Here is a 26380-nt window from a genome sequence, read left to right as displayed (position 1 = left end):
TACTTCCCATGCTGCATTATCTTTGCTATGCAGGAAGTGCTTGTACTTAACAGGAAGCTACTATCATGCCATGATTTACAAAACACTCAGATGTAGTCAGATAAGCATTGCCACTCGACTGGGGAAACAAAAACAAGACAAAAGATCCACATAACCAGAGTACTGCTTCAATCCATACAAAGCCCCCCTTAATCTTTAACCATTAGGTTGATTCTTCATTCCTTTTGCTCCCAGTACTCTTACTAACTGCATGGGCGTCCCTGATTCTTCAAGCACTTGTTTGTCTGAGTGATTTTACTCCTACAAGTAGCTGCATTGATGGGACCAATCTTGCAAGCACTCAAGCATGGGGTTTAACTCTTTTCACATGAAAACATTGCACTGAACTTGAACAAAACTCCCCACACGCTTAAGTATTTGTAGCGTCAGGCCCTTACGGTGTACAATAAATACAGAATCAAGCCCCTTGCCAGTCTAATGTCCTGAAGAGGAGGGAGACAAGTTAGCAGGAAAAGGAGAAACCTCACAACTTGTCCACTGAGGAAGGTACATCTGTCCTGTCCTTTGCTATTGCACAAATTATTCCCAAGTGGCCACCCCAAATTAGCTGAGACATGTTCTCCAGCCATGAGCTCCCTTGTTTTGTATAAATCATTCCTCACTTCCAACCCCCCAAAAGTCCAACCATTATCTAAGGTGAAATAAGTATATATTTAAAATATTCATTTCCATTTTCTCTATAATTTGATGGAGGCTTCAGTCATAACATATTGGCAATAACACTGGACTTTGCACAGGGTTTCTATAACTCAGGGGTAGGCAACCTATGGCACGTGTGCCGAAGGCGGCATGTGAGCTGATTTTCAGTGGCACTCGCACTGCCTGGATCCTGGCCACCGGTCCGGGGGGCTCTGCATTTTAATTTAATTTTAAATGAAGCTGCTTACACATTTAAAAAACCTTATTTACTTTACATACAACAATAGTTTAGTTAGATATTATAGACTTATAGAAAGAGACCTTCTAAAAATGTTAAAATGTATTACTGGCACACGAAACCTTAAATTAGAGTGAATAAATGAAGACTCGGCACAGCACTTCTGAAAGGTTGCTGACCCCTGCTATAACTAGTCCACACGCTACAGGAATGCAGCTGTGTGGACACAGACATGGGCCTGAGCTGCAGAATTTGGATGTGGATCAGAATTTAAAGTTTGGGGCTTCTCTAGATCTGGGGATGTGATTTCAGGGCCATCTCCACTTTATTCCTCCCAAAGCTACGCTGCCAACAGAGATCATGTGGGATGGTAAAAGATGTGTAATCACAGTGTCTTCCCTTCTTTGGTTGAATTTCACAAATAGGGATTGCAGTTATTCATAATCATTGCTTAGGTCTCTTACAATTTCTGTCAGCTGAGCATCTCAAAAACACTTCTCTAATATGAACTATATAAGCCCCTTAACACACCTATGAAGAAAGGGCTATGTAGGGATCCTGTCACCCACGGGTGAAATGCAGCCATTTCTGGGGTGAAACAAGGCAGCTGTTCAACAGTTTAGGACAAGACGTGGACTACACCATAGTCAGTTTTTCAGTGACTTAGTTTTTAGACTTTGATTTTGTGCTTAATACAGAATACTCTTGGAGGTGTTTTTGAATAGCTGGTAGTTTGGGACTCAGTATTTTTAAATTCAAAATATAAAATGCTATTTCTTAAATTGCCCCCTACTCATTACATCTGCTTTAGGCTATATCTCTAATTGTGATTCAGGGTTTGCTTTTACAGTATCTGGATAATAGCTAATAGAATCAGGAACAGGAAATTAATCTTCTAGGTGTCTTTCCCTAGCTCATTCCAGATTGTTAGTGTCTCATTCTGCTGGAATCTTAACAATTCTTGAGGTTTGGTTCTTGAACTAAACTTCTATCCAAGTGTCTTCTCCCCGCTGTCTGTGCTATGAAAGTGTATAACACATGCCATCTTAAACTCAGTACTACAACTTTCTGCCACCTACCTGGTTTCAATTTCCTCAGGGAAACACCATTAACTTGTGAAATTTCCTTTTCCAGATTGACAATGATCTTGAAAAGGTAGAACACCCAAGGAGGATGTTCCTCCCCAAAGGCATTCATCTCCCACAGTCACAGTCTAATTCTCCCATCTTGCTAGATCTTTGTATAATTAGATGTAAATTTACTTGCAGTAAATACAGTTGGCTAATTGGAACAACATAGCAGTGTGGGGTTATATATTTAATTGCCAAATAGTTTCATTCCTGGTAGTTCCTAAATAACAGTCAATTCCCAAATAGTTTTGCACGTCAGCGTCTCATAGTGCTGTCCGAATAGCCACTAATGCTGCTTTGTTATAACTTACTTGGAGTCAAGTATCAGAGGGGTAGCCATGTTAGTCTGAAATGTATCCAACAAAGTGGGTATTCACCCATGAAAGCTCATGCTCCAATATGTCTGTTAGTCTATAAGGTGCCACAGAACTCTTTGCTGCTTTTACTTGGGGCTTGGCTACACTTACAAATTTGCAGCGCTGCAGCAGGGTGTGAAAACACACCCTCTGCAGGCTGCAAATTGCGGCGCTACAAAGCGCCAGTGTAGTCAAAGCCCCAGCGCTGGGAGCCATGCTCCCAGCGCTGTCTGTTATTCCCCACAGGGATGTGGAGTACGGACAGCGCTGGGAGAGTTTTCTCCCAGCGCTGGCGCTTTGACTACACTTAGCGCTTCAAAGCGCTGCCGCGGCAGCGCTTTGAAATGCAAGTGTAGCCAAAGCCTTGGAGTCCAGAGTCATCACTTAGGCCCTGATTCAACAAAACACTTCCTTATAACTCTGAGCTTCATGAGAATGGTCAGTCATGGTTTCTTGGTGATGTCCCACCCGGCATAGTCCCTGAAATCACTAGGGTAAAACACATGCTTAAGTATTTTGCTGAATTGGGGCCTCAGTACTTCAGCTGCGTGGACTATTTGGTTTCAAACTGAGGTCCCATCCAGCAAACTTGGCCATTTCTCTAACCTAGCTCATGTAGTTGCTGACATATTCTTCTTTTTTTAAACCCCCCCCCCCCATTTAATGCTGTTCCCCAGATTGGCATAGGGATAGCATGGCTTACAGCCATGTCTGTGTTAGCTAGAAGCCTCAGGAGGGGGAGGGATAGCTCAGTGGTTTGAGCATTGGCCTGCTAAACCCAGGGTTGTGAGTTCAATCCTTAGGGATCTGGGGCAAAATCAGTACTTGGTCCTGCTAGTGAAGGCAGGGGGCTGGACTTGATGACCTTTCAAGGTCCCTTCCAGTTCTAGGAGATTGGTATATCTCCAATTATTACCTTTAGGACTGGTCTACATTGTGGGGTGGGGTGATCTAAGATACACAACTTCAGCTACGCAAAGTCGAAATATCTTAGTTTGACTTACCTGGCCGTCCTCATGGCAGCGAGTCCACTGCTGCGGCTCTCCTGTCGACTCTGCTTACTCCTCTTGCCGAGGTGGAGTACGGGTGTCGATTCATGGATCGATTATTGCGTCTAGATGAGATGTGATAAATCAATCCCCGATAGATCGATTACTACCCGCCGATCCGCGGGGTAGTATAGACGTCCCCTTAGTCTAAGTGTTTAGGAGCTGATGGATCCAGGCTTTAAAGAGCTTTGTGGAATTAGAGGAAGGTCACCCCGCTCCTTGACAATGTTGATTATTTTTAATACTGTGGAATCATAAGCACATGAGGATCTTGGCGAGTACCAGACATGTAGTGAGAGAGGGTTGTGGGGATCAACCAAGGCGCATCACCATGTAGTCACAAACCAGGCACCACGGCGTCTGCTCTTGGGCAAGCATATTGCATGCTCTCTGCTCACTGTACCTTGCCATAGTCGGAGGCGGAAGAGCAAATATTATAGATCTCAGCTGGCAAGTGATTGGAAAGCACCTGGCTACCATGTGGGGAAGAGGAGATTTTTTTCCACCAGCAGCACCATCTAGCCCTGGGGCAGCAGGAGAGAGAATGATCAGCAGTGAAGTGGGGAAAGGGAGGAAAAATAAATAATTTGGCATGAGAAGGACGGGGTGCGTCTCTGGTGAGGATGGCCTGACTGGGCTCCCCAAAACAGCCTGTGCTGATAATGGATCTTCAAGAGTTGAGGGTGTTGGGGTGCAGGCCTAGTTCTCACGATGAAAACCCCATGTGAAATCTTCCTGCTAGATGGCGTCTAGGTTGGGTTCGTTCTTGGTAGGGTGACCAGATGTCCCCATTTTATAGGGAGAGTCCTGATTTTTGGGTCTCTTTCTTATATAGGCCCCTATTGCCCCCCCACCCTCTGTTCTGATTTTTCACACTTGCTGTCTGGTCACCCTAGTTCTTGATTAACTGCATGGTTGGCTTCTCCCAAGGAGATTACAAAAGGGCACAACTAAAGAACACGAGACGCCCGCATTGCGGGGAAGTTACAGTGACTTCATTCCTCCCGCATTAAGCTCACATCTGAGAAATAATATTGTGCCCCCCTGCCCTGTGTCAAATGCATAAACTGCTAAATGCTCCTGCAGGCTTTGAAGGCTGCAGTGTTACAAACAGCCTGGCTAATCTGACTTTAAAAAGCAAGCACGCTCCCAGTTTCCCCAGCTGTGCTCTTGTTTTGACTTTCCAGCATGTCCAAACATCTTATCAGTCTAGAGATGAGATGGGCCCAGAGCCCTAGATCCTGAACTCTTACAAAATGTGGATCTGGGCATGTGCTTTGTGTCTCCTGCTTTTTTCCATTCCCGAGTGGGAGGAGGGGCAGATAACTAAAGGCTATTACCGTAGCATTGATATGTGGGCTGTGCCGGAACTAATTTCCTGTGAGTGAAAGTACATAGCTGGGTAAGGAGAGGTAAATATTTGGCTTCCCTGCTGTATGGTATTTAAAGGCCCCATAAAGGAATCTTGTCTAGCTTGCTCTGAGAAACCCTTTCAGATGTCACTATTTGCATTTTCACATCTGTCTGTCAGCTTGTCTTCTGCTGGCCTCTTTTTGTGACTTTATTCAGCACACAAGAATTTTTCCTCTAGGAAGTAAGAATATCCTGGCTGGATAGCAAAGATATGTTTGCTATTCAAGGGACAGATCCCAAGGGGGTGTGAATTGGTGTAGAGCCACTGACTTGAATGGAACTAAGCTGACTTACACCAGCTGAGGATCTGGCCCCCAAGTGCATGAGCAACTAGGAAGCAGTGTGGCTGAAAATGCACAAGGAATTTAAAAAAAGCAGCTCTTAAAATTATACTTATTTTGCTCACCCTAGTGGTCGTATGGCCATGTCCATGAATGAGGTCACTTCTCAGCCAGCTGGATGTTGCTGGCCTATGGAATGCCAACTGTCTTTTGCAATACAGCACTTTTAAAAGCCTTCCACTTAATTTCTGGTGAAGCGTGCTCTTTGCCTTATGTGAGCAGAGTGGGTGGAATTTTCCTCTGACTTCCCCGACACTTGAACCTGCCTTTTTTAATTTGTTTGAACCAAGTAATTAAACTGGAGGGATGTTTTCAGTCAGGGCTGGCTGTCTCCATCTTAGGGTCAGGGAAAAGACCGGGTTTAGGTGTGGAACTCTGACTGTTTTATTGTGTTTGAATAATAAAGGAAGCCCTGAGTGGAAAAGTCTGACCCTAACTTTGCCATGGTGTTCCCGGCTGCAGGGAGAGGCCAGCAGCTTACCCTTCCCTTGTGATATAAAATTGACACCCCTAGAGACTGACAGGCTGGCTAGTTTCAGAGGCCTTAAGGAGGAGAGTCTTGGGGTACGTCCAGACTTGTATCGGTGGGTAGCGATTGATTTATCGGGGATCAATATATCGCGTCTCGTCTACACGCGATATATCGATCTCCGAACGCACTCCCGTCGACTCCGGAACTCCACCAAAGCGAGTGGCGGTAGCGGAGTCGACGGGGGAGCCATGGCCGTCGATCCCGCGCCGTGAGGACGGGAGGTAAGTCGAAATAAGATACGTCGACTTCAGCTACAGTATTCCCGTAGCTGAAGTTGCGTATCTTACATCGACCCCACCCCTCCCCTCCCAAAGTGTAGACCGGGCCTTGGTAGCTAAGGCATTGGATGGCCTTTGAGGATCTTGAATTCAGTTCCTGCTTCTGCCTCAATTTCTCTGCATGGCCACAGACGAGTAACATATAGCCTGATTTTTCAGAGGTGCTGAGCACCAGAAGCTTCCATTAATGTTTGGTGAGAGTGATGGGTGCTTGGCAACTCTGAAGAGCAGACCATGCAGCTGAGTGCCTCAGTTTCCCGCTCTATACAATGGGGATAATCCTAACTGGCCTGGGGGTTGTGAGGCTTGCTTCCTTAATGTGAAAAGTGCTGCAACGCTAAGAAGGAAGGCATGTGGGAAGCATAAAGTATTATCTGTAGTGATTCAGTTCAGCAGATGAGTGTTAGTTGTGATATGAACAACGTGCTACGTCTGTTTGGAAATGTACCACACTAGTGGCTGGTCCGTAGAGAGGACAATAGCCTACTATTGCCAAAAGAGTTACTCCTTTTGCTCCCTTGAGAAAGGTCTGTGTGCCCTGGTGCTGAGGGTCTCTGGTTCAATCCCACCGATGACCTGTGGTTGGGTAATGTTCTCAGGGTCCAACCACAATGCCTGACCCCGCCCTGCTGACCCACTGGCTTTCCTATACTTTCAGATTGACAAATACCTCTATCACATGCGCCTCTCCGATGAAACGCTCCAGGAGGTGTCTGAGCGCTTCCGAAAGGAGATGGAGAAGGGTCTCGGAGCAGACACCAACCCCACAGCGTCGGTGAAAATGTTGCCCTCGTTTGTGAGATCCACCCCAGACGGAACAGGTAAAGTGCTGCAAGGAATCGCTTGTTCCGCGTACAACGTGGGTGGGGGTGCTGGTGGAGGAATGAGCTCTTCTGTTCCTTATTTGTTCTTCTATTCACCCTTTTCCCGATTGTTTTGTCATCCTGTTGTGTTTGAATTGGGGAATGAAGGGCTCAGTTCTCCTTCAGCTTGCCCTGGTGGTGTAATTCTCTTGACTTGAAGAGAGTTGCTTCTAACTCACACTGGGGTCGCAAGTCAAGAATGCCACTTCTTGCAGGACAGAAACAGTCCTGGGTAGAACACAAGGGGCCGGTAGTGCCAGCAGGCTAACTGACCTCTGAGTGACAATGGGAGACCTTATTTCCCTGTAATACACACGCACAGTTGAGCCTTTTAACTGAACGCTTCCTGCCAGCCACTATCCTAGAATATCAGGGTTGGAAGGGACCTCAGGAGAGCATCTAGTCCAACCCTATGCTCAAAGCAGGACCAATCCCCAGACAGATTTTTACCCCAGTTCCCTAAATGGCCCCCACAAGGATTAAACTCACAACCCTGGGTTTAGCAGGCCAATGCTCAAACCACTGAGCTATCCCTCCCCCAAAAAGACAGATTTCTAAGATCTTGGTGAATAGTTCATCACTATCCTAGCATAGGAGTGCCCAGAAAGTGGTCAGATATTACAATGATGGGTGCTGATATAAGAACCTAGATAGATGCAACAAACTCCTCCCATGGCTAACAGCTTTGTTCTCCCAGGTCTGCTAGCCGCGGCAGCTTATTACTCCCTCCGATTGTTGTGATCTCTGTGCAATCACCAGATTACCTTTAAAACTGATTTGCTGATGTAACATCTGTCTAAAGCATTCAGGACCAGGAATAAATAAATCCGATGGGGTTGAGGTCCTGAGAGATGTCAGAAAACGTGCTGCTCACCGCCTGGCAAGGAAAGTTACAGCATTTGATAGTGAGGCGCAAACTAGAGTCTTTTGGCTACGAGACTTGGCATTGGATCCTTGCATGCTGGGACAGGACCTGGATGTCTTTCAGCAATGTTCCAAATGACCCTTACTTATGCCGGAGTTACCGAGATTCCAGGTTCTGCTGTGCACTTAGTGGTTCGCAGATACCAGACAGATTGAAGGACAACGGCTGGGATCCTGGGCGAAGACTGTTCACCCCAACTCCAGGCTGGCCACTAGACAGAGGAAAAACCACCTGGCAAGCATTGTCAGTGCTTGATGCAAGGCCTGATTCTTAATTTGACTACATCAGTTTGATGTTAGTGTAGATGCAATAGATTTATCCTGGTGTGAAATTGGTTTAATAGGAGAACTAGGCCCATGACCACCTTTAAAAATAAGAATAATACCGAGCTGTTACTCAGCACTTTTCATCAGTAGATCTCAAAGCGCTTTACAAAGGAGGTCAGTATCATTATTCCCATTTTACAGATGGGGAAAAATGAGGTACAGAGAGGGGAACATGGCTTGCCTAAGGTCACCCAGCAGTCTAGTGGGAGAGTCAGGAGCAGAACCCAGATATCCTGAGTCCCAATCCAGAGCTCTGTCCACTAGGATACACTGCCTCCGTTTGCAGGATCGGTCCCCTAAACTATAAAGTACTGAGGGCCTTCTACTTTTGAAAGCCTGTGCGGTGTAGAAAGCGTTCAGCACCCTGCAGGATCTGGCCATAGCTTTGTGCCATAATTGTTCAGATAAAAATCAAAGGCATTTCTCATCTGATTAATCTTTGATACAAACACAAGGAAACTGTGCAGATCAAAAGATAAGGTACAGGGAGCATATTGCTGTTAGACTCAAACTTCGCCAGGGCAGGGCAGGGGGACTGGGTCTTACAGGTGCATGGATTGTCTTTGATCTTGGTTGTGGCCGTTGCATGCTAATCGACAATAATAGTGACAGCAGTGCTGATGAGCAGAGCATGTTTGTTGGTAAATATCAGAGGGGTAGTCCTGTTAGTCTGTATCCACAAAAACAATGAGGAGTTCGGTGGCACCGGACTCTTCATTGTTTTTGTTAGTAAAGTTTCTAGATAAATGACTGTAGGGAAACCAGGTGTAGGATTTGATTGTTCCTTTAAAGAGAACGCTGGCTTCTCTAATAAATGGCTATTAGCTAGGATGGGTAAGAATGGTGTCCCTAGCCTCTGTTCGTCAGAGGATGGAGATGGATGGCAGGAGAGAGATCACTTGATCATTGCCTGTTAGGTTCACTCCCTCTGGGGCACCTGGCATTGCCCACTGTCGGTAGACAGCATACTGGGCTAGATGGACCTTTGGTCTGACCCGGTACGGCCTTTCTTATGTTCTTATGTTATGTTCTTAGGCTTAGGGAGAAAAGAAGGATTTCTGGTTTAAAGTCAATTACATGCAGAGGGTGACATGGAATGGATACATGAGAAGGAAATTTGGCAGTGGTTTCCCACAGTTGCTCACATCCCTCCAGCAGAGCTGAACATTGGGGAGACCTAAGGTAGCCAGGTGGCTGGGATGTTAAGTAACCCTGTTGATTAGACAGACTCTGTGCAGTACAGGAGACGTGATGGCTGAGACACTGGCAGCAGCTGGTGTCTGAGTGACACTGGTTCTCCCAACATTGCTGCTCTGGGGGAGCTGAACCAGCGTCAGCTGTGCAGGCAAAGGGGTGGGGAATGGGTCTGCGACTGCTGAAACAGGAGATCAGCCAGGTGATCTAGGAGTATGTAAAGGATATGGAAGACGATGGGGCAAATTCCCTCTGACTTCACTGGACCTGTATTTGCGTTTGTCCCGAAGTGGCTCTTTGGCCCAAAGAGCGTGGTGACCTCACTGGCACCACTATAAAGACTTTGTATAGAAATGACCAACGTGGGACCAGGTGGCCAGCATCCAGGAGAGGGAAAGGGAGGAGGAACTGAGCCACAGAAGAAGGCATCCATCTCCATTTCTCCTCCCATCTTCAGCTGCTCTGCTGTTGCTTTGCCCCCGCTGCTTCTGTTTGTGGTCTTGTCTGCACTACAGCAGCGTAGCTCTAGTGCTGTAATGTCCTAGCATGTATGGAAGGGCTTGTTCCATCGCTGTGGCTCATCCACCTTTCTGAGCACTGTCGCAGGCATCTGGCAAGACCAGCTGAGTCCCGGAGTGTCTACGTCTTTGGTTTACAGTCTCCTGAGAACAGCTCCTGTGACTTTGGTGTCACTGACACCGAGTCCTCATAGGGTGTGTCTGCAGTAGTGAGTCTCAGAGCCCGGGTCAACAGAATTCACGGGGCTGGCGCCACAGCACTCAGAATGGCAGTGCAGACACTGTGGCTTGGGCTGTGAAGTTCACACTCATCCCCGGGCTTCAGAGCCCGAGCTCCAGCCTGAGCCCAACTGTCTGCGTAGCTGTTTTTAGTGCCGTAGCCCAAGCCCCGCGAGCCTGTAGACCCGAGCTCTGAGATTTGCTGCTGTGGGTTTCTGCTAGCCATGTCACCGTACTCGTATGGACCCTATGCCAAATCCCATCCGGAGTTGGTCTCTGGTTTCGCTAGCCGGAATTCCTAGTAACTGCAGCGTCAAAGGAATCTTGATGCTTTCCTGGAGCTGCTGCATCTTCTGCTTTTTAAACAGTAAAGCTCTAAACTTTACCCTGGGTGCTATGTAACGTTTCATCCAATGATGCATAGTGACTTGCCTATCTGTTGCTTCTCCCGTGCCTTTGGGCAAAGATTCAGCAGAGGGATTTCTCTCAGGGGAACTATATCTTTTGCAGGGAGAGGAGTTGTCTGATCGTACAGGTTCTTCCATCTCTTAACTGCTCAGCAGGGGTGAATATTATTTTTTTGGTTACATTCAGTTTGTTCCTGTGGTTGAGATCCCGTAGTCTACAAAGGAGCTGAGATTTTGGCAGCCTGAACATCTTAGAGCCTGAGTATCTTAGAGCTCCTCTCAATCCGTTGGCTCCAGGGAATTACTCCAGTTAACGTCAGCCTAAGTGAGAGCAGAATCTGGCCCTTGATGTCAGCTTAGAGCTGCTGCTGTGCATGTCCAAACCGAGAGCCCGGTTCAAACCGATCACTAATATCGAGTCGCTGAATTGTTGTCACTAAGGGACAAATCCCATCATAAACTTCTTAACAAACCGTCCCCACTCCATTTGCTCTTTTTCCTTGGTGATCGATGCTCACAGGTTCTGTCCTGTTTAAATATTAATCTGGGTGGGGTGGGGTGGGGATATATTTCCAGCATAGGTTCTGCTCTGGGTCTTGTGGTTAAGGCTCTCGCCTAGGGTTCATGAAAGCTGGGCTCAGCTCTTTGTTCTGAAGACATGGGCTAGTCCGTTGGCATTTCTGAGCCATGCTTCCCCTGTAAAATGGGGATACCTCCCTCCCTTACAGGGGTGATGTGAAGATGGGATGTTGAATGTGCGGTGCTCAGATACTACAGTGATTGGGGCTGTATAAGCGTCTAGATGGAATTGTTTGGTTGTCTAATACTTAACATGAGTGCCCCTTCCATGCTTTAGAAGCAATTGTAATCCACTCAGTCTTGCTCGGAAGCAGCCAGATGTTACAAATTTCAGGCCCTATGGGAGTTGATGGTGCTCATTGCACAGCACCTCTTCAGGATGAGTTGAGGGCTGTTAGTATCTTGCAGGATCAGGTTCCCAAATACATTGGCACCTACTTAAGTGAGATGCTGTTAGCCAGTGAAAAAGAGCTCAACTCTGTTTGTTACAACATATTGTAATGGGTAGCAGGGTCTCCGGACTCTTAGCTTAGAGGGAATTGGTGTTAGAGCTAAAGGAGACTTCCCCTGGAGACAAAGACCAATAGTAGTTCTTTTATATAGCATTCTCCATCTGTAGATCTCAAAGCGTGTTACAAAGGCAAGGAAGCATCATTAACCCACTTCACAGATAAGGAAACTGAGGCATAAGAGGTAGGCAATGGCAGATCCTGAACTAGAGCCCCTGTATCCTGACTCTCAGTCCAACACCCTATTCACTAGGCTGCGATCTCCCCATATGTCATATAGCAAAGATGAGGCGACTGACCTTGTAATCTGAGCTCTGTGTTTTTCTCATTGTTCAAGGTGGATCTTTCTTAAAGGAAATCCTTACTGCTCCTTTTGGTCACCGGGCACTCTTGCCACCTATTTTTTGCTCTGAATACCATATGCTGCTATATGGGGCTTTTGAACAAGCAGCTGTTCTCTGTACCCGGAAGGAGAATGTTATAAGCAGGCTTCTGCCACTCACACTGCCTGATTGCCACATGAGGGGTTAATGGAGACAATGGTAACAACATGCTGCAATAGAGAAAAGGAATCTAAGGCAAATCTAGTGACACATTTTATTGGAAAGTGATCTAAATGTGTCTCTGCTTTGTGCAATAGACATTGGGTTTCCCCCCCAGCACTTGAAAGTGTGGGTGGCATTTGTCCATTTCCTTCTTCCCCATCTCTCTGTTTGCTGGCCTGAAATAGAGGAAGTATTAGTCAGGAGGGTGCAGTGTTACAGTTGCATAACCATTTTATGCCACACCTTCTTTACTAAGTGAAATGGCTCTTGGAAGCTATGAACACGCAGCTTGCTCTCAGCAATGCTGAATCTCTTCTGTTCTCACTAGTTTAACTCCACTGACTTCAATAGAGTTTCTCCTGACTTGCTCTGCAGAGTAAGCGAGAGGAGACCCAATCCCTGTGTCCTCTTGCTTAGGCCCTGAGCAAACACAAGTCCTGCTGGAAAGAATGGTGTGTTTAGTTACCAGGTTTCAATCTCTAGAGGCTCCATTTGTTTTCTCAATAGCGTAGGCAGTTCATATCCCTTGCCAGCTGATTGTTTTACTTCCCCTTGAAATCTGTGGCAGCCAGGTTACTGGAATATTCTGCTCCTTTGCTTTGCCCTATGGGATGGAATCCTGAAATGTCACTTTCATTCTGAAGATGTAATTTCTTCTTAATGTTACATCCTTCCCCATGTTACCATAGACAGATACGCCATTGCATATACACATCAGTGTAATACCCACATAGGAGTTAGACTAACACAATATGCAATGGAATGCCTGAATCCCCAAGTAGATCAGTGTACTTAGAATGGGATTTGGAAAGAAACCTAAGGGAGTTAGATACTTACATCTCACTGAAATTCAGGGAACTTTAGGTACTTTGAGGTCTGATTTTTTTTTTCCTTCCCCCTAGTGCTCAGCACCCATAACTGAAGTAAATGGGAGAACTGTGTGATTGCCCCACCTGGAAAAGCCAGGTCACAACACATGTGGGTTTGAAGGACTTTAAATATATTATACTGTAGTTTATAGAGAATGTCCGATCTGCATGAAACTTCAGCTCTGGTATTGTATTATACTCAGTACTGATAGAACCGAACAAAATAGTTCCCATCTGATGATAGGTTTTTATTTTAATTGTCAGGTTAAACTGCTTAAACTTACTGGGCCTGATTCTGAACTAACTGTTTACCCTGGGGTTATGCCATATGTTTACACTGTTACGAAAGCAATATTATGCTACTCCTATAACCTAATTTGGCACAGGTGTGTTGAAGTTTAGAATGCTTATCCTTTTTTTCAGCCTGGTTCTTTTGCTAGAATGATCTAAACTTTATGGAATAATCGCAGCAATATGTTTAGTTGGTGGATCCACAACAATGAGATTGTAACAGGCACAGAAAAGTCATTGAAAAAGCTGTGTTGTGGTGTGTCTCCACCCTCCCCCTTTGTTTCCATGTTGGACAAAGTCTGGAGCGGCTCCAATTTTTCCTCTTTTTTTTTTTTTTTAAGCTGACTAGATTGAATATTCCAGATCACTTCAACAAACCTGTGTGTGAGTCAGTGGAGTCTTAGTCTGCTCAGTCATGGAATTCTAAAGTTCTGTACAAGGGGTGCGGTAGGGAGAATGGAGTGAAAACAAATTTAAAAGTAAATTTTAAAGCTAAGCAAAAACATCCATTTCCCGAGCTGCTATCCCAGCACCTGTTTACTCAGATCAGGTCGAGGATGGTGTAAGCGACAGGATTTCAGTCCCCCTTTTTGTTCAGGGCTTCAGTTTTATTTTTTCAAGCTAACACATGCATGGGTAATGTCATATAAGCTCTTTGGGGCAGGGACTTTCTCTCGCTATGGGTATGTCTATGCTGCAGTCGGAGGTGTGATTGTATCACATGTAGGTATACTCTCACTTCTTTTTAATCTAGCTAACTGTGGCCTTGGTGGTCTGCACCTAAAACTTAAGTTGTCCTAGCTATGTTGCTCAGGGCTGTGAAAAATTTCACGCCTCAATCACTGTCATTCGGTTGACTTAACCCCCCGCAGTGTAGATGCAGCTAGGTCGACAGAAGGAAGGTAGGAAGCATCAATACTACAGTATTAGCAGCACAGCTGCAGCCCCATCGCTGTGCCACTGTAGTGGCTGTAGTGTAGACAAGCTTCAGCGACCAATAGCAGTGAAGCTGTGGCAGCACAGACTGGATGCCTGAATAATGACCCAGTGTCCCAGGCAGGCTTGTACAGCCCATGCTGCCACAGCGTCACTGCTGTTGGTACTTGCAGTCGCTAGATGAAAGCCAGCTCAGGTATATCTCCATGTGCTGCCATCACACCTCTGATTGCAGTGTAGACATACCCTGAGCGGCTACAGCATTTAGCACAATGGGGCCACGATCTCCATCGGGGCCTCCACTCGCTATCATAATGCAAATAATATTGTTTAATTGGCATCTCCAATCACAGTTGGATTTTCCTCTTAGCAAAAACATCCTGCCAAAAAAGATAGCTCAGCGGTTTGAGCATTGACCTGCTAAACCCAGGGTTGTGAGTTCAATCCTTGAGGGGGCCACTTAGGGATCTGGGGCAAAAATTGGTCCTGCTAGTGAAGGCAGGGGGCTGGACTCGATGACCTTTCGAGGTCCCTGCCAGTTCTAGGAGATTGGTATATCTCCAATTATTATTATCCCTAAAAAACAACCCTGCCCAACCCAGAATACTTTTCTCTCCCCTCAAAATTCTGGGAGTCGGTCTGGATGACTAGTCCCATCCATCAGACACTTTATAACACCTTGACATTAAATCGGATCCGAAAAGCCCCAGAGGTTGCTCTTCTGTTGCTGCTGCTGCTAGTGTGTCTTACAATCCCGTGCTGGTATCAACTATAATTACTGTGTCTCAGTGTCTCTTATGGCAACAGGTATTGAATTGCTCCCTGGATGGAAGCTATTTTGGTAAGACCGTGTGACCTGGATACTTAGCTGCTGTTGGTGTGCAAGGTGCAGTACGGGATTTAGAGGAAATCCTAGTTTGTGCAACTATGGACTTTTACATTCGAAAGGCTCGATCCTGCCAGATTATGAGCACCTCCCACAAGGGGCTTGTGGTAAGATGAGGCCCTGAAACATAAACCCTTGTATCAGGGGCCCGGTATGAGGCCTAAGGCCTGAATTAAAGTAATGGTCAAGACTTTGTTAACATAAAGCAAAGTTAAACTGTGAGCCAGAGGCAGGCCCTGCTCAGAAGCTGGTAAAGAAAGGGCTGATGTTGCAAAAATACACATAACTAAAAGGTACTGGACACTAGAGATATAAACATATGCCAGGATGATACCAGAACACTCCGATACTTGCCCATTCCACACAGATAACAAAGAACAGACGGACCCATCCTAACGAGAGGGGCAAAAGAGTAATATGATGGAGAGAGTTGTTTTCGTTCGAACCAACCTGTGCAAGGTGACGGGCAGTAGCTTACTACGTAGAGGGGTTGTACCTCAATACGTCAGGAGTGATGTGTAACTTCTTTGTACCTGTGTATAAGAATGCACCCTTGAGGATTTGCCTTTGTCTGGCCTTGGGGGCAGTGGTAAATCCCACCACTAACTGAGCCGGTCCATTGTCAGGGATATATACTAGCAGAACTGTAGACATCTGATCCGGGGAGCTAGAGACTGTGTTTCATTTGGCAATAAACCTGTCCAGATACCTTTGTACCTTATCGGAGTCTGTGGTCATTGGGGATTCTCTCGGGGTCTGCTGTGGCGGCAATCTGCAGAGCCGGGGCAGCACACAGAGGGAACACACGCATGCAGCCGACTGTTATCAACATTGAACAGAGCAGAGCACCACACTGGTGATGTCTGACAACGGGCATTGAAAATACGTAGAGCCTGGCAGCTTTTAAATGTCCCTTCAGGTGTTTTGCACCAATCACTTGAGAAGAGAGGGAGGTTAGTGCTTTTGGAAATGAAACAAAGGCCTTCTCTGTAATTGAGACTAGCCTGTCTTGAACACAGTGCAGATCCTGGCTTTCCCTACAGGTTGTTGTGGTGAAGTTACACCGGCTACCGCCCATTGGTGGTTGAGTCCAAGATATAGACAAGGTCTGTCTTGGTGACTGTTGCAAGAGCCAGAGAAACTAACAAGCTTGCTGGGGAGGGGGTGCTCCATTTTAGTCACCTGACTCCGTTAGTTTTCAGACCCGCTTACCTTGGTGCAATGGTGATCTAAGCTACCTGACCTGCAAATTGGGTATCTCAAGGAGAGAAGCAGTAATGCCTAGTTGGGGTTTTATGGCTGTAGAATGGAAGTTGGGATTCTTGAGTTCAAATCCCAGTTATGCCCCTGAATTGTCGTGGCCTTGTGCAAGTCCCAAAAGATGTCTCTCTCTGCCACCGTTTCCTTATCTGTGAAATGGGGATGAAAATAAATCTACCTTGCAGAAGGGCTGAGAGTCTTTGTTTATGTTTAGAAATGGCTTTGATATCTGGGTGAAAGACATTGCGCTATGCCAAGCTTCGTTGTCACTGACACTCACCCGACCTAAAATTAAAGTGGCTACTTTTTATTTTTAAAAATAAATCTCACGGCACCTATCCCAAGCTCTTGATTTTCATGGAAGCAGATGCCTCTCGTACGCAGATGCTGGATCAGAACTCAATGCGATTCACATGCAGTTCCCTGCTCTAGGGTGCTCAAAGGCATTGGATTATTGTTAAAGAAGGCACAAGCTGTGACCTGGGTCCCAGGTTGAAACACCACATAATTCTCCGCTGCTTGGCTCGGGCGTGGGGATGTTGTTTGAATCCTTATAAAGATGGATTGATGGGGGGCTGTGTCCTATGCTTGATAAATAATGACCTAATCAGCTTGGCATCTCCTCCTTATCACATGAGTGTAAGTAATTAGGGCGTAACCAGAGAGTCACAGTCTGGGCAAAGCTTTTGCTTCCTAGTTTGCTGAGGAGGATAAAATGGGATTGACAGGAGGGTGCCCTTGAGAATCTGGCACCTGTTTCTCCCTCCTTTCCTTGATGACCAGCCACCTTCCTCACAAGGCCTGCCAGCCCCAGGAGTGAGAGATCCAACGCCGATCTCTCACAAGGGAGTGCACAGCCACTGCCTCAAACCCTGGTGTCCCACATGGCATCTCACCACCCTTACCACTAAGCGATTGAGCTGGCTCAAGTTTAAACTCTCTTCATCGTGGCAGCTTGGGATTGCTTGTGGAAGGATGATTTAGACGAGATTTTAAAAGAAATTATCCTCTGGGATCTGATCTTGGCAAGTTATTAGTTTCCCAGGAGTGCAAGATATTTTAAACAGGAGATTGGGGGTGGAGTGGGGGGTGAGGGGAGAAGAGGCAGCTTTACAGAAATGAGCAGTTGTTTCAGCTCTGATTTTTTTTTCACACCCTCCTCCAAGTTTTTGCAAAGTCAACCCCATAATCGTTCCAGCCAAGTTATCGTTACTGCCGAATGCCCTTCAGATTCGGACAGTAAGCTGTCTTTGCCGCAGAACACCTCACGGGAGACACTAACTGGCTCAGTGTCATTGGAATACTAATTAACTACATTTTTTTTTTGTTTCAACTGTAGCCCCTTTATAAAAGCATCATTGGGCACATTGCAGTCCCTAGGCACTGTAATCCGTCTGGAGTAGCCAGCACAGCAGATTTGGTGTGTTCAGAAATTAAGAGTGCTGATAGTGGGTTTTTTCCCCACCCTGCTCTCCCACCCACAGCTCAATATTTAATATAGTAAGCTTGGTGCTTCCACCAGTCATGCTGGCCATTAAACTTCCTTGTCCTAAACTCAGCGGTGGCCTATTGTGGTGAGTGGAAAAATAAAATTGAGTGTTTTTAAAAAAAATAGAATTAGCTACCCATCTCCTCTGGGAGGTGGGTTTAGCTCAATAACACTTTCAAATCGTTACAGGCTTCCTAAAGCAAATTAATTTAAGGTAGGCCATATTCCAGAGAAACTGTGTGTTAAGCTACGCTCGACAGACCAAGCCAAATCACGCTGTGTTATCTGAGTCTGTCTAGCCTGCATTTGTTTGTAACTCTCCACTAACAGCAACCAAAATAGGCAGATAAACTCGATTCACTTTCCCTCTCTGCTTGTCATGCTGGTAGATTACACTGCTTTGAAGTAGTAGATGATTTACGCTGCTTTGCATCCCTCTAATGATGAGGGATTTGGAGATTAGCCTTGAGATTTAGGGTTGTATATCTACCTTATGTTGTTTTCTGCCTCCCCCCTGCATCGTTATAGGATCTGACCAGCTCACAATCTTAGGTTACGTCTACACTTGAAGCTGTGGGGTGCGATTCCCAGCTTGAGCAGACCTGCTCACACTAGTTGACATAGAAGTGGCACGCTAAAAATAGTAGTGTAGCCATGCTAGCGTAGGCTGTGGCAAGTGGTGGCACCTAACCATGTCGAGTACAAACCCACCTGAAACCTGTGGGGAAGAACCTGACTTCTGCTTTCAGCCTGTCTCTTGCTAACTTTGCTTTATATTAGCAAGGCTTGACTGCTACTTTAGTTCAGGCCTCAGGCCTCACACCAGGCCTCTGATACAGGGCCTTATGTCTTAGGCTCTCTTTCTAGTACAGTGCTCTTACTCCCATTTTCCCTGTTGGCCACTGGGCTTTGTGCCAGTTTTATCCCAGTGTAGGTGAGAGGAGAATGGAGTCCTGTATTTACGAAGTTTGCCCAAGTTCGTGGCAGTGGTCCTGTGATGCTTCAGGGGCGTCTTTCCATTCTGTCCCTCTGTGATCACTCAGTCTCTCCTATTTACACTTCAAAATCCTTTCTTCAAAAAAGCCCTGCTTTGAAACCGGTCCCCTGTGTTCGAATTACTCAGCATGGAGATGGAGCGACTCTCCTGAGGTCACACAGCAATGCAGCAGGAGAGTCAGGAACGGCATCTGGCCTCCTGGCTCAATTCTTCTGCTCTAACTAAGACCATGCGGCCTCCAGCCTTAAAAACAGCACCACTGTTTGCTCTGTGTGGACTCGGAAGATCTTGTAACTCTCTGTATGAGCTATTTGTGTCACAGGCCACAGTTCCCCAACCACTTTGTGCAACTTGCTCTGGCTAGTTGCCTCCTCCTCCTCCACAGAGCTGCTTGCATTTTAGCTGGTTGAAGGGGTCCCTGGATGTCAGATTCATTCCTGAGGGGGTAATTTTCACCCCCTCCACCCAAAGGGACAGCTGTGTTGCGAGTGGGATTCACTTATGGCGGGTGTGCACTGGCAGAATGGCTGTCACTCTTCCTTGAGAACAGCTTTTCAGCTTCAAGTGCCGTTCAGAGGTGTGTCAGCAGGGTCTATCCAGGAGAGACGCTCACTTAGACCTTTTCCTGACCACGCCTTATCTCTGCGGTGGAGCTGGCTGGCTGCGTCTGCCCGAGCAGGGATTGCAGGACGATTGCACTAAACGGGGAGATTACTGGTTTGCTGAAAAGTGCCAGAAACCACTATTGCTTATTGTTAAAAGCAGCCTAGTACCACTGCCAGCAGTAGTATATCCGGTCCATGTAAATAGGCAGTTATTCCATAGCTCCATTTTAAAGGGGTGTGTGTGAATAGGACAGAGGCCTCTAATACAATATTCTTCTCTCTTTGCGCCTGCAGAGAATGGAGACTTCTTGGCTTTGGATCTTGGCGGCACGAACTTCCGTGTGCTGAGAGTGAAGGTGTCTGATAATGGCCTGCGGAAGGTAGAAATGGAGAATCAGATCTATGCCATTCCAGAGGATCTTATGCGTGGGAGCGGGGCACAGGTAGGTTTAATATCTCTCTCCCTCCCCCCCCCCTGCCCTTTTGTTCCCGAGCGCACATTCTTGCTGGCTCACCCAGCCTGCTGTGTCTTCCCGACATGATTCTCCTGGGTATCCGAGAAGGAAACAACCCCTGCTCACATGCGACAGCCATCGGGGCTGTGTAAGTGCAAAAGGCCAAGGCTTTTAAAAGCGACTAATAATTTCAGGTACCTTGGGCCTTGCCTTCACTAGTAAAGGTGGGTTTTTAACACACATTGCCCTGGTGTAGACAGGTCAGTTTGTATTTTAACATGTGGTAGCTGGCAGGTATCTGCACTAGGGTTCACCACTAATGTGTTCAAACTACAACTTGCCATCTCTCCACTAGGGATTTCTAATACATGTTAAATGCACCTTTTTTCCTAGTGTCAACATGTCCACCATTCTCCTGGATGCCCAATTTGAGCCCCCTTAATGGGGCCTTGTTTTCAGAAGGCAGGTGTCCTCAGCACTCTCTGTAAATTAGGCCCCTTAAAGGGTGTCTCGTGTTGAGCATTCAAAACTGCCAGTCACTAAAAATCTTGGCCCTAGAGAGAGTGGTACTCTGGTCTGCACTGAGTAGCTGCCAGCGTTGAAAGGACAGAAGTAAAGCAGAGCATGTGTAGCTCTAATTCCCCTCTGATTCCATCCTCCCCCAACTGTGCCTAATCCCAGTTTTAATCTTACATAAAAGGTCTCTTCCCCCGCCTCTGGCCACCGCCACTGCCCATCAGTTCACATGTCGTCTGGCAGCATCATTTCTGCCCTAGGGAGATGCAGGAACCATGCAGTGGGAAGATGCTCCTCTGCTTGGTCAGAAGTAATAATCAATAGCCACTTTCTTGTCCAGGGAAATCCGTTTCGTTGTCCACGTGAGGGGGGTGACTTGTGAGTCTAATCATGCCCACCATTAATAAAGTGCTTTGAGATGGAGAGATAAAGAGCTACGTAAGTGTAAAGTAGAGACAGGCAGGTGATAAAACACATTGTCTCCTAACCCTTTCCTTGTGCTGTTGATTTTGGCTCAAAATAAATACAAATGGAATAAAATAACAGTGCGCATTGTATGGGAGAAAATAGAGTTTGACACAAAGTAAATGTAAATAGAATAAAATAATAGTAAATGACTGTTAAGGGGGATGACTGTTGTGTGTGAATCCTAGGGAATATAGTTTTTGAATGGTAATCCAGTCATTTCCCCCCCTCTTTGCTTTATACCACTTGAAGACAAACTGGTGTAATCTGTCTGTCCAGCTGTCTTTGCTTTTCTCATTAAAGCCTTGTGTGTAGAAGGCACTTTAAAGTCCGTTGCAGAGAGATGTTAATGCTTTAAATGAGATTCGTCACTACCTGGGGTTTACAGTCTGGCAAGGGGGGTGGAAAACGCCTTGGAATAAACAGCTGAGGGAACTGGAGTTCAGTGCTCTGTTCTCTGCTGAAAACTTAGAAGAAAGAAACTAACGGATAGTGAGGATTGAACCATGGTCAGCTTGGATGATGCAGCAGGCAGAACCTTGTCTATGTTGGGAATTTATCTCTATTCCAGCCACCTACTGGGCCCCTTGTGCAGATAGACAAATTTGCGCTCTGGCACTGACCCCGGCTTGACACCTGAGTTCAATGCACTAGTGCAAATTGCTGCTTATCGCAGTTTACCTTGTCTATGCTAGGGGTTTGCACTGGTGGGCAGCTACTGTTTAAAAGAGCTACCCTGCAAATCTTTGGTTTGGTGAGGACATAACTAAATCTCAGTTGCATTTATTGTGTTAACACATTTCTGTGAAAATTCATTTCAAATCCTCCATGCAGTCAAGGTCTAAAGAACCAAGTAAGAGAGGTTTTTTCTTTATCAAAGGACTGGACCATCCTGAACATGTCAAGGGAATCATAATATTTTGCTCTAATACCCTAGGTTCCAAGACCTCAAAGCTCATGATAAAAAGTTAGTTCCTTCTACCCTCGCTGTGACAGAGAGCAAACTGAAATGCAGAGAGGTGAAGTGACTTGTCAAAACTTGCAGAGAGTCACCAGAAGAACTAAGAACAGAACCCAGGAGTCCTGAATCCCAGAACTCCTGCTTCAACCACGAGATAGCAAATTCCTTTCCCAAAAAGTTGTTTCCATCTCTGAAAATCTCCCATATCGATACACAGAAGACATGCTTAAGGATTTATTTTAAACTAAGCAAACTACACCTAGACACTATGGTAATGGACAACTGATAAGTGAGTCTTAATAACAACTGTTTGGTTTTGTATTACGATGTGTTCTGTAAAGTCCCAGAATACCAAACCAGTAACAATCAGGAATATAGATACAGTACAGGGAATGCTTTACATGCCTGTGAAAGTTTCCACCAGTGTTACAGGTAGGCTTATAGATAGTGGCCATAAGTTTCCTTACTTGGAGGAAGGTTACTCTCTAATTGTATTGCCTGAGCTAAGGTGAGTGACGTTGGCAAGTGAAACACAGTTAATGGCACCCAGTAGAATGTAGGATCCAGCGCATTCAGTTGTGAAATGATTCTGACCTGACTTTGTGCTGACCCATTCCAATGGGTGCCGGATTGGGCCCTTACACTGAAGAGACAGATTAAGGTGACTCAAGGTCTCAGCTGTCTAATGGGTGGTGATCTCTGTTCCACAGCTGTTTGATCATATTGCTGAATGCCTGGCTAACTTCATGGAAAAGCTGAATATGAAGGACAAGAAGCTGCCCCTTGGATTCACCTTCTCTTTTCCTTGCCACCAAACCAAACTGGATGAGGTAAGTGACGCTTTTACCTCCTCTGGCTTGTAAACCATAATGGATTGACCTGCAGGCTGAGGCTTGGGCTGCTGCCAATGACCAGGAGAGGTGAAAGTGGCTGGGTTTTAATCACACCCTGTGGTTTTAGCTTTGTGTGCACCTGGGAGTTACGCCAATTTGACTTGAATGGATTTTTTTAAACCAATTTAGTTAAACTGGTGCCAACCGCAGGGTGGATTTTGGCTTGCTTCGGTTTAGTTTACATTTGTTCCCTTAAACTGGCAAAGACCGTAAGCATGTCTTCATGCACTATGGCTGCATCTTCACTAGGAAAAAAGGTGCGTTAGGTACCATAAGGTAACTAATATGAAGTAAAATTCTGAACAAACTGCCTTGTCTTCATGAGGGTTGTACCTCTTGCTGGTTACCATGTGTTAGCTAACATGAGGTAAGGAAATGCCTCTTTTGCATGCTGTCACATGGAACTTCAACTCTTTGGTGCATATTACTGATCTGTTTTTATGGCACCATTAATGTGCAAGACATTTTCCTGACAAGTAACCAAGAAGATTGCTGCCCTGAGGCATTTACGCTCCAAATTAGGGAAATAAGATAATGAGAGATGACAAGAAACCATCGGGGGAAGGTGGGGAAAGGACAAGAAACAAAGGGGGAGGGTAAAATTGCTCTTGAGGGCAGCCTAGCTTGCAAAGGGAGTGTTATTTACAAGGCTCCTAGCTGATTATATTTTGGGATTGTTTTTGTGAATAACACCAGCTGTGTGCTCCCGTGCTGGCTGAGAGGAGAATTTTAGAGGAAGGATTGGATGACCGATGAAGGCAGCTGTTTATCACACAAGTCGAGGGAGGCTGTTAGTGGCAGAGGGGGCAGGGTGGAGACAGATCTGGAGCCTCAGGTGCAGGAAGGAGAGACAAAGGTAGGACTGAGATGGGAGTAGGGCAGGTGGAAAATGAACTGAATGCAGGCACTGGATGTGGAGGGTGTGCAGAGTAAGGTAAAGCAGATCCAAATACCTCAGGACATGTGTCCCCTCGCTACACGCAAACAGACATGTCAAGCACCGCATCATTCATGGTGTACCATGCCACACTGGATGTAACATAGCAGGCATGCTCCTCTTCCCACTGAAGTCATCGGCAATGCTTCTACCAGGGAGCAGGGGCAGGCACTCCTGCAGGGATTGATGTGGTGTCAGCCATGCTTAGCAATTGACTTGTTACATGGAGGGACTCTGGTGACCTCAGTTGCCTGATGTACTGTCTGTGGCATCAGGAGTCCAAGGTGAAATTTGCTTGTTTAGCGCCCTCCAGAGGCATGTATGTCATTTTGCTTGTCACGTACCCTCTCCTCTGGCACCTTTGTGTGTGTGTCTCCTTTTCTACCCGTTCCCCGCCATCATAACTGGAATGCTAAAAACTCTACTCATCTCTCAGGGTATGGCTACACTTACAAATCTGCAGCGCTGGTAGTTGCAGCGCTGGTCGTCCAGCTGTGCAGGGCCAGCGCTGGTGTGTGGCCATACTCACAGCTACCGGCACTGGTGTGTGGCCGCATTTGCAGCATTTGCAGCGCTGTTGGGAGTGATGCATTATGGGCAGCTATCCCAGCGTTCAAGTGGCAGCAATGGTGCTTTTCAAAAGAGGGGGTGGGGTGGGGCGTAGTGTGACAAGGAGCGGGGGGAGAGAGAGAGAATGGATTTTTGGAGCCAACACTGTGTGTTTAGCTTCCTGACTTGAAAAATCAGAACATGTTCCCGATCCCTTACCCTTAACTCTTAACTGCAAACAGCCTGCAGCCAACACGACTCCCTTTCTCCCCTCTGCCCCCGCTGTTTCTGTCAAGCAAACACTCACTCCCTGCCTGCCTCATTATCTCATTTGATTGTTCACAGATTGATCACAGCAAACAGGAGCTGTGTTTGTAGATAAACAGCTCCGGGATCAACGGAGCGAGTTCACAACAAAACAAAGAGAGTAATTTATAAAAGCATTCTGGGATACATCCTTATTCCCTGGAGGCCAATCACAGCACTGGTGTGTGGCCACACTTGATGACCAGCACTGCAGCACCAGCGCTGGAATCCTTATTCCCCATGCTGAGTGAGGTGTACGGCCAGCGCTGCAGCCAGGGAGTTGCAGCGCTGGAAGTGCCCTGCAGCTGTGGCCACTTACTAATTGCAGCGCTGGTGGAGGCTTTCCAGCGCTGCAACTCGCCAGTGTATCCATACCCTCAGAAATGTAGCCAGCTAGGTATTTCTCTCTCCCTTTGGCACATCCTCCATGTGCAGCGAATACTCCATCGTAAAGATGCCCACGTGCTGCATGACAAGTTGTCAGCCTTGCTGCGCTAGAGCACGAGGAACAATACAAGTTTCTATTCACTTTTTCTGGCAGGGGGTTAGACTAGATGACCCTGGTGGTCCCTTCTGACCCTATGATTCTAAAGCGCCTTGGAACCTAGGGAAGAAAAGCTCTGTATAAGAGAGAACAGAAGATGTCACTGAAGTCCTTTCAGAGTGGGAGCTAATCAAATTCCACAGCTGTGTGGCCATGATATTCCTGCTATTATCGATATACTGATCATAGTAGAAGTCCCAGTCGCAAAGTGCCTTCTGCTGCTCATGGCAGATGATTAGATTTGTATGGAAAACCTCAAGCACTGAAGACTGTTTTTAATCAGAAGCCATCTGACACCCTGAGCTCTTTGGGAAGCATCCTTGTAAACTCAACTCTGTAGAATCTGGTCAGCCTCACCCTGTGCTTTGCATTTCTAATGCGGGTGGAAGTAAATGACTAACTCCCCATCCCACCCGTATTTTGATGGCATTTCCAGAAACCTGGGCCTTGTTGAGACTCAGGGAAGGTCAACACGTAAAACGCTGCAGTGAAGATGCTGCTACGTCCACAGGATTGCCTGTCATATCAGTGTCATTAATCCATTTCCTGTCGAGATAACGCTGTCTACACTGGGTCTGTATAACTTGCATCTCTCTGGGGTGTAGATTTTTCATATTCTTGAGCAATGTAATTATACCGATGTAAGTTTCTAGTGTAGACTCCTTGCCCAGTGTAATCACATTGTCATAACATACACACAACAGTGCCGCAACCCATCGCAGAAACTTACTGCAGTAAGTTGTAGCAGTGGAAGCCCTTGTCTTATACGAGAGCAGCTGATTTACAGTGGAGAAGGTGTGGTGTTTTTTTGCAAAAATCCCCAGGGTAGCAATAGGGCCTTAGAAAAAGATGGCTGAAGACTCTGGTTTGGTAATATGGTTGTTCTTATTTCTTTTCATAGAGTATCCTCGTTACATGGACTAAAGGGTTCAAATCCAGTGGTGTGGAGGGGAAAGACGTGGTTGCCATGATACGTAAAGCCATCAAGAAACGAGGGGTAAGCATTACCTGTGTGCTGAACTCTCAGGCTGTTGGGAATCAGCTGCTCTGCCCCGGGCATTCTGTTCAGCTTTGGAACAGAACAAAGAGAATGTGTATAAATCCTGGTCTTGATCTAGTGTACCGCCCTCCATGCAGGGGGGAAGGTATTGTATTTCAAGGTATTCACATAGACTGGGTTCCTCCAGGATGTGAAAAGCACTATCTAAATGCCAGCAGTGGCTGTACTTGGCTTCAGACCCGAGACACTCAAAGGTTGTCAGTCAGTTTGATGCACTCTTCATCTGGAAACAAATGCAAG

The 26380-nt window shown here is 46.3% G+C and overlaps 1 protein-coding gene across 5 annotated transcripts in view; it reads left to right on the top strand.

The window, feature by feature from the left end:
• The window catches only part of LOC120397750 (hexokinase-2), a 64936-nt gene that overhangs the window by 7842 nt on the left and 30714 nt on the right, over window positions 1-26380 (top strand). For all 5 annotated transcript variants that reach the window (XM_039524152.1, XM_039524156.1, XM_039524153.1 and 2 more), the window contains exons 2-5: window positions 6695-6857; window positions 19749-19897; window positions 22562-22681; window positions 25982-26077. In XM_039524152.1, the coding sequence (XP_039380086.1) occupies window positions 6695-6857; window positions 19749-19897; window positions 22562-22681; window positions 25982-26077 (528 nt within the window). The remainder of the gene's footprint in view (window positions 1-6694; window positions 6858-19748; window positions 19898-22561; window positions 22682-25981; window positions 26078-26380) is intronic.

Source organism: Mauremys reevesii, linkage group 2 (genome assembly GCF_016161935.1).
Source record: "Mauremys reevesii isolate NIE-2019 linkage group 2, ASM1616193v1, whole genome shotgun sequence".
Taxonomy (NCBI): domain Eukaryota; kingdom Metazoa; phylum Chordata; order Testudines; family Geoemydidae; genus Mauremys; species Mauremys reevesii.
This window is presented reverse-complemented; position numbering and strand designations above follow the sequence as displayed.